We start from the raw sequence: 12,368 nt of genomic DNA, 5'->3' as shown, positions 1-12,368 counted from the left end.
GTTGGTCTTAAAGGGGCTCCTGGACTCTGATTTTAGTGAGCAACAATAATAAAAATTGTATTTATATCCTGCCCTTCCAATGCTCAGGGTGGGTTAGGACTTTCAAACAGATGCAAGATTAGAATATTAAAACAAAATGAAAATATAAATTGGGGTGTGGCCATGATGTGTATGATTTCTGAACCTCCTGGTGAGCCTGCTGCCTTCTTTGGCGTCTCTCCCTCCCTGGAATGAGAATAAAACTTCTTCCACGCAAGGAATACCACGTGTGTCTCTTTTGTGGCCAGGCAGCTTTGGGGTGGAATGAGGTGGTTACCCTGGGGCATCTCCTTCCAGTTGGGAACCGGGGGGGGGGGGTCTGCCTCGGTCATTTTCCTAGGGGCCCGGGTCCACACGTGACTAAGCAAGTAACTCCAACCCCTCAAGAATCTGTCTGTTGGAAAAAAATAATTAAAAAAAAATCATTATTTTTGGCTCTCCACTTCCTCCTCCCCAAGGGCTCCCAACCACCAGGTGTCACGTGAGACTCTTCTGCCGTTATGCCGAATCTCCGGACAAACATGATCAGTTCTCCTTGAGAAGATGGCTGCTTTAAGGGGTGGAGTCTAGGGGGGGTCATATCCTGCAGAGGCCCCGCCCCACTCCAAACCCCGCCCACTCCTGGCTCCTCCCCCAAACTCTCCAGCTACAGAACACTCCTGTTCTTTTCACCAAAGCTGTAGTGGGACCTCTGACTCTTTGTGTCAAAGTGCAAGTCCCCAGTCTGGACAGCCGCTTTGTTTAAAGGGGACCTTGTCGCTCTCACCAGAGTGTCTGTGGGTATGCATAGTGGGGACAATTCCACAGCCTCTCTCTCTCTCCAGCCCCCCCCCCCCCCCCCGAGCTCATGTTACTTTGCTCCAGATGGAATCGTGCTGTAGCCTGCAGGGTGTATCCAAGATTTGGGGGTTGGGGGGGGGGTGTAGTTGAAATATTCGAGATCTGCAGTGTGCATAACTGAAGAGAGTAGGAAGACTCAGTCGGCATGGGAGGAGACGTGCATTCAGCACCGTGCGGTCAGGAACTTCCTGGTATTTGTCAAATGGTCTCCTCAATATTCTGCCAATAAAATGCCTGCATAATTCATACTGAAGTCCTTGGAATGCCTCTCAAATGGGAAGAAATCTGGAAGAGACTTAAAACCACCCTCAACAATAACTTCAGTGGAGGGAGAGCACGGCTCTAGCTCCATCGGAAAAGCAGTCAGACAGTTTGGTGTAGTGGTTAGGAGTGGTTAGGAGTGTGGACTTTTAATCTGGCATGCCGGGTTCGATTCTGCGCTCCCCCACATGCAACCAGCTGGGTGACCTTGGGCTCGCCACGGCACTGATAAAACTGTTCTGACCGGGCAGTGATATCAGGGCTCTCTCAGCCTCACCCACCCCACAGGGTCTCTGTTGTGGGGAGAGGAATGGGAAGGCGACTGTAAGCCGCTTTGAGCCTCCTTCGGGTAGGGAAAAGTGGCATATAAGAACCAACTCTTCTTCTCCTTCCTCCCAATAGGTGCGCAAAGAGGCTTTGTCTGGGCAGGGAGGGATATAAATACTGACGATTATAAGGGCTGTATTATTTAAGCTAATTATTGCTTGAGCAATAGGATTACAAAATGGTAAGACAGTTAACTTATAATTTAACTGTTGTGATATTATTGAACAAGTTAGGCACTTCAAATGTGAGCTAGACGGTAATCATAAACACGTCAGAAATACGCAAAGAAAGGCCCCTGGGCTGCTGCCCGATTTTTCTATATGAGGGGAAACCAGTTCGTACTGGCAGCACTTAAAGTTTTGAAGGCTAAGCCATGTTCTCAGCTTCTCCGTGGCGTCCCATTAGGGATAAGCAGCTGAAGATATTCAATCCTTTTTCTTGCCTGGAATCTTGGGTATCCCAAGCTGAGTACCCTACACTGCAATCTGTTTAGAAACAAATCAAAGACTGCTCCAGACTCGGGCATGGCTCCTAACCATTAAATTTTGGCACTATTTAATTTCTTATTCTGAATCTTCTGGCTTTACTTTCCTAATGCTCTCAGAACAACAGTCCTTTAACTGGCTAAATTATGTTAAGCAGAACATCAAAACCCTTGCCATTTCCTTGGATTCTTTGGCCTTAGTGCCAGCAACATCATCTGTATCCATTGTTGTTCCTCTATATATTTGTGAAACAGCGTAGGGGGTGGGACGTGTCCAGCTGTCCAAGTTGGAATAGGGCCAATCAGGGTGCAGCCAGCTTTGCCCTGATTGGCCCTGCCCCTGCAGCTCCCGCCCTCCATCTCTGGATTCTAGCCTCTTTGCTCTCAGACGCCTCAGTGCCTGGAGCCAGCAGCAGATAAGGGGAGAGGGCCCTGGGCAAAGGGTCATGATGGAGGCCTCATAACGAGGGCCTCTTGGCCTGCTAGGCTGGGCCTGCTGATGAGGGCCTCCCAGCCTGCTGAGGGCCTCCCAGCCTGCTGACTGCTCATTAAGGACTGCTAAGGAGCTCTGTTTTGGCCTTGCTAACAAGCTGCCCAGCCCCCACCCGCCCCACTTGATCTGGCTGCGAGCAACTGCCCAAGGCCACCTTAAGCTGCCTGGCCAGGGGAGGGGACCCTTTCAAGGCACTTTCTTAGGAACGGGTTTTGAAGCTAGTCAATATATAAAATTATAAAATGCAGAATTCTAGCTATTGAGCTTCAAGTGCTAAATGAAGCAGCTGGGCAAACCTGTTCTCCACGCTTCTTAGGGATGACACCACTCCCTGATAAGTTAGCTCCTAATTTTTCTCATTTCGTCAACCCGCATCAGCGCAGGGCCTTCATGCTTGTGAGGTTTGATATTTTACCTTCTGCTGTGATGACTGGGAGATTCCAAAACTTCCGTAGACAGGCAGACTCTTCCCATGTAAACAAGGTCGTACAGAAACTATACAGCATGTCTTCCTATAGTGCCCTATATATGATGCCATCTAGCCTAGTGTCCTTAATGCACTCCCAACCGAATGGGATCTGATGGATTGTATCCTGATTTGTCTTCCTGTACATTTTCTCTTTCTGTTGGCTCAGTGGGAGACTTCCTGCTCCTTGGAGCCCACTTCCTCCCTGCTTGCCTCCAGAACAGACATAATGACTGCAGACAAGAGTTACACAGACAGGACCGTTCGGACTCTCTTTCCTCTTTCTATAGAGTGTGGTTTCTCTTCACAATAAATATTTCATTCCTCAAGCAGCCTGGTGCTCTGTGCTCTCTGCCTATTCAGACTCTGTCAACAGTTGCCAGCTTTGGGCCGGGCCATTCCTGGGGATTTTGGGAGTGGGGCCTGGGGAGGGCAGAGTTTGAGGAGGGCAGAGAGCTTGCAGGGCTGCGATGCTGTACAGTCAACTCTGAAGCCACCATCTTCGGTGGCCTGGAGATCCCTGGGAATTCTGGGGGAACACCAGACCCCCCCCCCTGGATGCTGGCAGTCCTAGATGGGACCTCGGGCTGGTCTTATGCAGAGTCACTCTAGCCTCAGTCCTAGATTCCAGGAGTGACAGACTGGACTAAGGCAACCTTGGATCACACGGGAAATAACCCAGAAGGAATTGAGGGGCATGCAGGGCAAAACAACTCCATTTCAAGGAAATTCTGGTGAGCTTTGCTGAAGGCAGCTGAGATGAACTCTTGGCACTGCACACGTGCAAAGATTTGGTGGTCAAGGAGAACCCGTGCCAGGCAGCCACCCACCCAACCCAGAGGCCAGATCCAGATAAAGGAGACCCACTCAGAGTGGTATGCTCAGCAGAGAATTTATTATCATTCGGACAGCAAAAGATATCACAGCAGGTGGGAGCTGGCCAGAGAATCAGGAATTATCCAGAACTCTTCAAAGACTGCATGAGGGTGGGGAATCTCCAGGCGAGAGGCCCCCGCTCTTAACCATGACACCCAGCTGGCTTGCCCGGAAGACTAGCAGAGTGTTACGAAGCAGGTCTACTCAGGAGCCTACTCAAGTCTACTGAATGGGGCTTACTCCCAGGAAAGTGTTTTTAGGATTGTTCCGAGTGTGAGAATGACAAAGATTTAGACAGGTTAACAAGCAGTGATAGGGGGGAAAACAGAATCTCAGGACAGGGGCAGGCAAGATCTCCCTTGACACTGCAGCACTCCGAAATCCGAATCTGGAGCTTCGTCCGGTGGAACTCCTGACCACCTCAGGTCGCTGAAGAAGTGGTGAGATTGGGCCGGGGGTGCTGGGTGTCCATCCCAGGCCTGGTTCTAGGCCCTGTATTTGCAGACGAACGGGAAGGAGGACTCACAGTTTTGCTGTGACCATCTAGTAGAAGCTGCAGGGGAGAGAAGAGCGGCCATCAGGGGTGAGATTACTTGGGCCTCAGCATGTTGGAGGGTCTCAAATGCTTATTCCTGCTGGAATTCATTCGGCAATCGCCAGGACTATGCACAGAATGGCACATTATGGATCACTGTATGGAGAGCCAGTTTGGTGTAGTGGTTAGGAGTGTGGACTTCTAATCTGGCATGCCGGGTTCGATTCTGCACTCCCCCTCATGCAGCCAGCTGGGTGACCTTGGGCTCGCCACAGCACTGATAAAACTGTTCTGACCGAGCAGTGATATCAGGGCTCTCTCAGCCTCACCCACCCCACAGGGTGCCTGTTGTGGGGAGAGGAAGGGAAGGCGATTGTGAGCCGCTTTGAGCCTCCTTCAGGTAGGGAAAGCGGCATATAAGAACCAACTCTTCTTCTTCTATGAAATAAATTCAATAGTCTATGCTTTGCAAAACCTACCAGGGATCTCATTTCCCCATGGGGTTTCCAAGGCAAGAGATGTTCAGAGGTGGCTTGCCATTGCCTGCCTCTTTCAAGTGACCTGGGTCTTCCTTTCCAAGGGTTAACCAGGGCCAGCCTTGCTTGGCGAATCGTTCATTTATTGCATGTCAATTGTGCCATGAAGCCAGGAGCCCGTAAGACCATCCGGAAGCCAAACAAGAGATACTTGGAGGTGTTTTGCCATGGCCCGCCCCCCATGTCAGCACCCTGCTGTTCCTTGGTGGCCACCCTTCCAGGTGCCAGCCAGGGCTGACCCTGCTTAGCTTACCTGGGCTGGTGGGATCGATTCAAGCAGGTAGCCGTGTCGGTCTGAAGCAGCAGACCGTTAAGACCAACCAAGTGTCATTCAAGGTCTGAGCTTTCGTATCTTGAGCAAAACTTTGCTGGTCTTAAAGGTGCTACAGGACTCAAAATCGGTTCTGATGGGACTGAGTGAGCAAGGTTGAGTAACTTGCTTAGCTCGGGAGGTCTGATGGGGCTAGGCTAGCCTGGGTGGTCCAGGGCATTATGGGGGAGTGAGTAGGGAGAGGGAATGCCATGCAGGTGGGAGGGGGCAGGTGCGGGGTACACATGCCGGCTACCACACTCCCAAAGAACAAGAGGCACAGGCAGCAGCTGGCACCAGGGAGTGCTCATGTATGAAAACCACGAGGCAGCAAGGTGGTTCTCCTCATCAAAGGCAGTCGCGCCAGACAGGTGCCTGCTAAGAGCCTTCATACATACATGACGGAGACATGATGTTGTACATAATCATGCATTCTAAGGAAGAGACGGAGGTGCTGGGGCTCCGATTGTCCCAGAGAGGCGACCCAGAGGTGTACGGGGAATGATCACTCCATTCCCATATCAGCGTCTGTTGAGGGTGAAAGAGAAAGCTCCCATGAAGCAAGAGGACTTTGAGCACGGCTGCAGAGTCACGGTAGGAGGACGCTTACATCCAGGGGCGGAGAGGAAAGCACAGCTCCCTGGAGCACCGCAGGCCATGCCGGGTGCAGATTTGAGGCCTTCTCCTGAGAGCACACCAAGGAGCAGGGCTCGTGAGGGCCCAGGGTGAGGAAAGGGGAAGAGAGCCCCAACGCCCTCAGCCCCTTCCCCCAAATGGAGCAGCCCTTTTAAATGCTGAGGTATCATTGGTAGAGGTGATTCAGGGCAGAGAGAACAACCTGGCTGAGGGTTGCCAGACCCCCGTTGGAGCTGGAAGGAAGGAAGGAAGGAAGGAAGGAAGGAAGGAAGGAAGGAAGGAAGGAAGGAAGGAAAAGAGGTGAAAGGGAGGGGGAAGGAAGGAAGGAAGGAAGGAAGGAAGGAAGGAAAAGAGGTGAAAGGGAGGGGGAAGGAAGGAAGGAAGGAAGGAAGGAAGGAAGGAAGGAAGGAAAAGAGGTGAAAGGGAGGGGGAAGGAAGGAAGGAAGGAAGGAAGGAAGGAAGGAAGGAAGGAAGGAAGGAAAAGAGGTGAAAGGGACGGGGAAGGAAGGAAGGAAGGAAGGAAGGAAGGAAGGAAGGAAGGAAGGAAGGAAAAGAGGTGAAAGGGAGGGGGAAGGAAGGAAGGAAGGAAGGAAGGAAGGAAGGAAAAGAGGTGAAAGGGAGGGGGAAGGAAGGAAGGAAGGAAGGAAAAGAGGTGAAAGGGAGGGGGAAGGAAGGAAGGAAGGAAGGAAGGAAAAGAGGTGAAAGGGAGGGGGAAGGAAGGAAGGAAGGAAGGAAGGAAGGAAAAGAGGTGAAAGGGAGGGGGAAGGAAGGAAGGAAGGAAGGAAGGAAGGAAGAAAGAAAGAAAGAAAGAAAGAAAGAAAGAAAGAACTCAAAGGGAATGAAGGAAGCCCAAAGATGGCACCTACATTGGAAAACGGCATGGCGTTCATTCCAATCCAGGCATAGTATATTGTGCCAAAGCGTCTGATGTAAGTAGAAACTGTTTTTTCCTCCCTCATGCTGGAAAAGGAGGCCAGGTGACCGCCGCTTCGCAGTCTCTGGCATTCAGCCTGCCAGGAGAAAACAAAATGTTATCTTGAGTTAAATCGCCATGTTGCTGCTGCAATATGAAACTCTGGCCCACTTGGGGTCTGTCAAAGGTCAGGACCACTGAGGTGGGTAAGAATTCCCCCTCTGCCTTGCAGAAGGATCCAACATTCAGTGAATCTTTCCCCACTGTAAAAACAGGGGAAACAGTACCCTTTTTTCCAGCACTGAGTGCCTTGCTTCCTCATTCCCCAGAATGGTATTTGGGAGGGGGGGGGGGGGAGGTGATCCAGCAACAGCTCCAGGCAATAAGACCAAAGAAGTGAGGCCAGGTCTGATTAAGATGTCAGATAGCATCTGCAGGATGGCTTCTTCACCCAAAGAGTCATTGACCCATGGAATTCCCTGGACTGGTGGCTATAAGCACAGACAGCTTCAAAAGGGGACTGGGCAAACATCTGGAGCAGAGGTCCCAGGGGATAGATGGAGCACTCTGGGGAGGGGGGCTCTGCCTTCTTGGTGCTGGGGGGGGGCAAGAGTGGGAGGACCTCTGGCCCTGCTGGTGGACCTCCCGAGGGCACCTGGGCTTGGGCCACTGTGTGACAGAGCATGGGACTGGATAGGCCACTGGTTGGAGTCTAGAGCAGATAAACAACATATAAAAGTTACCTTGATGTGCTTTAAAAAACCCAGGAATCCAACTGTACTGAGCTTCCTTAATTTTTTAAAAAAGAAATTGATGGGGGAGGGGGAAGATGGCAGTTCTTGGGTGTGCTTCTCACCCCCCCCCCCCCGCTGAGTGATGCACATGTCAGGAGGATGAAGGGGGAGCAACTGGAAGGTAACCACCTGAAAGGTTTTCTAGTTCTGACACTTCAGCTGACCCCAGTTCTCACGAGACATAATAGGGTGACTTAAATAAATATGAATCCTTAAGTGGTACTGGAGCTTAGACAAGAGGAAGGCAGGAAAATATTTGACTTAACTGGCTATAAGGGATAATCAAAATCAGGGATAATCAAAATCAAGCTGTGCATTCACAAAGGAGCGAAATGTGGAAACGACAGGTTTTCACAAGGAATGCACAATTATGGCCTGACTCCAGAGATCTGCATAATCCAGTTTTAATCAAACACTTTTTGCTAAGATTTTTTTTTACTTTTGGAACATTTCCCCTGTTGAATGAAGAGAAATGATTTCATAGAATCATAGAATCCTAGAGCTGGAAGGGGCCATACAGGTGTATCCAACCTTTGCTTGAAGACTGTCATATATTTCATGTATATGCTTATGACATCAGGAAATATTTCCTGATTGAAATTGAAATATTTTGATTATGAGCACAGCTTTCCTGACTCCTTTTCCAGCCTCCTTTCCCGCTCCTGGCAGTACTCACCTCTGCTGAGTCCCAGGTCAAAGACTGCCTAAAAAACTCATAGCAATATCCTCTGACATGAACTGCCTCCGAAGGGCAGGAAGCCTTTGCCGCCACTTCATCTTCGCTGTCATCTAGAAGAAACACAGGGCTTCTTTCACTGAGTGAACACTTCGGGGCACAATGCTGACCCAACGTTTGCAGCATCCCAAACACCCAATACAAAAAACAATACCCGGCTGGACAAAACACCTTCAAGTGACCTCATTGTTCTCAGGAGAAGAGTCCCCCTTGCACTCCCTGAACTCTGGAGGCAGACTTAATATGGCTTTGGGCAGGAGGCTCAGCCCTCAAGAGAGGCACATTCAAGACCAAGGCACAAAGGACTCCTTACAATAACCCTGCCTAATCCAGGGACTTTCCCACGATCAAGTCTCCACCCAGGGCATGACGGTTCCCAGCTCCAGCTTGGAAAATACCTGGAGACCTTGGAGGCAGATTCCAGTGGGATACCATGCTCTAGAGTACGGGTAGTCAACCTGTGGTCCCCCAGATGTCCATGGACTACAATTCCCATGAGCCCCTGCCAGCAAATGCTGGCAGGGGCTCATGGGAATTGTAGTCCATGGACATCTGGAGGACCACAGGTTGACTACCCCTGCTCTATAGCCCACCTTTCAAAGGGGACAGATGCCATGTCAGGAGATCTCCAGGCCTGGAGTTGGCAACCCAATTGGGCCTCCATTTTCAGGGGGCGGGCAGAGGTGCAGTCCTGCTCTGCTGCAGAAGTGCTATAATGATCTCCGTGGGGTCGACCCAGAGGCCTGGTATGATTATTTGTCTCACTGGAAGCCCCGACTGCCCTCCCAGTGAAGAAGAAGTCTCAAAGGGGCCTCCAATCGCCTTTCCTTTCCTCTCCCCACCACAGACGCCCTGTGAGGGAGGTGAGACTCAGAGAGAGCCCTGAAAGAACTGGGACTGACCCAGGGTCACCCAGCTGGCTGCATGTGGGGGAGTGGGGAATCAAACCTGGCTTGCCAGATTAGAAGCCGCTGCTCTTAATTGTATCACCACGCTGGGCTGGGTGGTCTGGGCTCCTGGGACTACCCTGAATGGTTCTGCTTACTTAGCTCTGGGAACCCACCAGCCATTCTCTCGTGGAAACTGAAAGTGTCCTGGCACAGATCGAGAATGGGTCTTAAACGTGGCCATGTCGTAGGGTTGCCAGCCTCCAGGTGGTGCCTGGGGATGCCCTGGAGTTACATCTGGTCTCTGGGCTGCAAAACTCAATCATTGTCCCCACCCCCGGCCTGAGAAAGGCGCTGCTTTGGAGAGTATGCTGCTTCTCATCCTATCCCTGCTGGCGTCTCCCCACAACCCCCACCTTGCCCCAAACCCCACCCCTAAATCTTCAGGGATCTCCCAGCCGAGCATGGGCATGTCTGCCCCAAGGGAAGGGAAGCAGGTGTGGCCCGTCAGAGTCAGCCTACAGCCCTTCCCTTGGATGAGGACCAGCTTCAAGCACCCCACAGTGGGCTCCCGGCCCTAGGACTCACCTTCCACTGGGGTGCCGTTCAGTCCGAAGACGAAGCAGCCCAAGAGCCACAGGCCAAGGTAGACGGTGCGCCCCATTTTCTGGAAAACAACATCCTGTCATAGTCCTGGGGTCTCTCCCTCTTTGTCGCCTGGGAGGCTGCCTGGAGCCCTCTCCTTCCGCACAGCCCCCTCCCCCCCCCAGTCTCTTGGTCAATGAGGGCATGCTAGGAAGAGACACGGCAGCTCTGCCAGGCGGGCTTCCCTGCAAGACAGGAGGGGGCCGCTCTTCTCCCTCTCGGGCCCCGTGGGAAATAGGACACCTTCTGAGTCCGGCCAGGCACCTTGAAGGCCAGCAAAGTTTCACTCAAGGTTTGAGATTCTGTGTGCATGCAGGCTCCATCCCCTCGGTCCCTGGAGGAGAGGAGTGTGCCCATTCGGGAAAGCTCATCCCTTGAATAAAACTGTGGTTGCTCTTCAGGCCTCTGCTGGACTCAGGCTTTGTTGTGCTGCTTCAGACCCTCAAAGAAGTCCACCCGGCTCTGGGCACAGAATATAAACACCGCAAGTCACAGGAACCCCACGAAGCAACCTTGGACTGGATCAGAACATGAGTCCATCTAGGTAGGTCTTGTCTGCTCTGACTGGCAGCGACTCAGGTGAGGGTCTTTGCTGTCCCCTCCCGCCCGGTCCTTCCCACTGGAGATGCCGGGGATTGAACCGGGGACCTTCCGCCTGCCAAGCAGAGGCCCCTCCGATGAGCCGCAGCCCCTGCCTTCCCAACCCAGCCATGCGTCCTGCATGTCATCATTGGCATGACGTTTGCTTAAAGTTCAAAGGAGGCATTAATGGCGTCTCACATGAAGTCTGGAGGAAGAAAGGGGGGAGGGTGTCATTCCAAGGCTGCACCATTATGTCCAATTGGTGGACTCGGAAGTGACATTATGCAACCACGGAGTGTGGCTGGAAGCCTAGAACGTTATGTGTGCCTGATGACATCACTCCCAGCTGTACCCCAGAACGGACGGCACTGTCAGAGGGCCCAACTACATGTCACACTTTGTAAAGAGCTGGCCCAGGGAGACAAACTCATGTTCCACCATGCAGCCACTATGCAACGGAGCTTTATGGCTTCTTTAAAAGAGAGAGAAGAAGAAGAAGAAGAAGAAGAGTTGGTTCTTATATGCCGCTTTTCCCTACCCGAAGGAGTCTCAAAGCGGCTTACAGTCGCCTTCCCTTTCCTCTCCCCACAACAGACACCCTGTGGGGTGGGTGAGGCTGAGAGAGCTCTGATATCACTGCCCAGTCAGAACAATTTTATCAGTGCCGTGGCGAGCCCAAGGTCACCCAACTGGCTGCATGTGGGGGAGCGCAGAATCGAACCCGGCATGCCAGATTAGAAGTCTGCACTCCTAACCACTACACCAAACTGGCTCTCCAAATAGACTCTCCAAAGAGACCCCAAATACGGTCACAACGGCAGGGAGGGGGAAGCCTCATATGCACAAATCGTCCATGTGGAGCAGCAAAACCATGGAAATTGAAAAAGGACATCAGCCACATGGAATGTCTTTTCAAATATTTCGGCTTCATCCGCTCACAAAGGCTGTTGTCCCGGTCTATTTCTTGCCTGCTTCCCCAAGGCATAAAATCAGACCCAAAAGGGGAGAGGATATGAGGAGACAGAAAAACTCACCTGCTTGCGATTCGCTTCCAGGACCGTCTGGGATGGAGGGAGAGCCGTCTCAGGATGCACCTGTGGAGGGTACTCCGGCTTCCTTGGGATATTTATAGGGAGGGAGATGGGGCTGATGGGGACTGAACAAACAAACCCAGGTCTCCACCCTGCTCCAAGGCAAACAGAAATTTAGGAATTGCCTCGTCTGTCTGGCAGCTGTTCTAGGAAACCTGGGGCAGATAAAGCCCTATTGGTGGCCCTACAAGGTCATGAGGCACCTCTGGGGCAGCTCTGGAAGGGACAGGCGGCAGCCGGCTTCAAGGTCAAATTCATTCCATTTCCCAGAATGCCTTGTGCTTCGTCTCGCTGCCCTTTCCCTTGAAAGACCTTCAGAATTCACCAATATAGGATGGGGGAGACTTGTCTTGGCAGTAGTACGTGTGAAAAGGATCTAGGAGTCTTAGCAGATGAGCGATAGAAGAAGAAGAAGACGAAGACGAAGACGAAGACGAAGACGAAGACGAAGACGAAGACGAAGACGAAGACGAAGACGAAGACGAAGACGAAGAAGAAGAAGAAGAAGAAGAAGAAGAAGAAGAAGAAGAAGAAGAAGAAGAGTTGGTTCTTAGATGCCGCTTTTCTCTACCCGAAGGAGGCTCAAAGCGGCTTACAGTCGCCTTCCCATTCCTCTCCCCACAACAGGCACCCTGTGGGGTGGGTGAGGCTGAGAGAGCGCTGATATCACTGCTCAGTCAGAACAGTTTTATCAGAGCCTTGGGGAGCCCAAGGTCACCCAGCTAGTTGCATGTGGGGGAGCGCAGAATCGAACCTGGCATGCCAGATTAGAAGTCCGTACTCCTAACCACTACACCAAACTGGCTCTCAGGGTTGTGAGTGTCCTGCATAGTCCAGGGGGTTGGACAAGATGACCCAGGAGGTCCCTTCCAACTTTATTATTCTAATTCATAGTTCAGGGGTGGGTAGCAGAAGAG

At 51.8% G+C, this 12,368-nt stretch overlaps 2 protein-coding genes across 2 annotated transcripts in view; one reads left to right on the top strand and one right to left on the bottom strand.

Moving 5' to 3' along the window:
* Positions 1–12,368, top strand: part of LOC143838714 (lithostathine-like) — a 228,311-nt gene that overhangs the window by 23,776 nt on the left and 192,167 nt on the right. The window lies entirely within an intron of this gene.
* Positions 3,787–11,528, bottom strand: LOC143838713 (snaclec agglucetin subunit beta-1-like). Its single transcript, XM_077340481.1, has 6 exons — positions 11,395–11,528; positions 9,722–9,800; positions 8,187–8,299; positions 6,670–6,813; positions 5,566–5,695; positions 3,787–4,339 (listed from the first exon to the last, which is right to left on the bottom strand). Exons 2-6 carry the CDS (start codon positions 9,795–9,797, stop codon positions 4,272–4,274), a joined length of 531 nt encoding a protein of 176 aa, XP_077196596.1. The 5' UTR covers positions 9,798–9,800; positions 11,395–11,528; the 3' UTR covers positions 3,787–4,271.

The sequence above is a fragment of the Paroedura picta genome, chromosome 5 (genome assembly GCF_049243985.1).
Source record: "Paroedura picta isolate Pp20150507F chromosome 5, Ppicta_v3.0, whole genome shotgun sequence".
Classification (NCBI taxonomy): domain Eukaryota; kingdom Metazoa; phylum Chordata; class Lepidosauria; order Squamata; family Gekkonidae; genus Paroedura; species Paroedura picta.
This window is presented reverse-complemented; position numbering and strand designations above follow the sequence as displayed.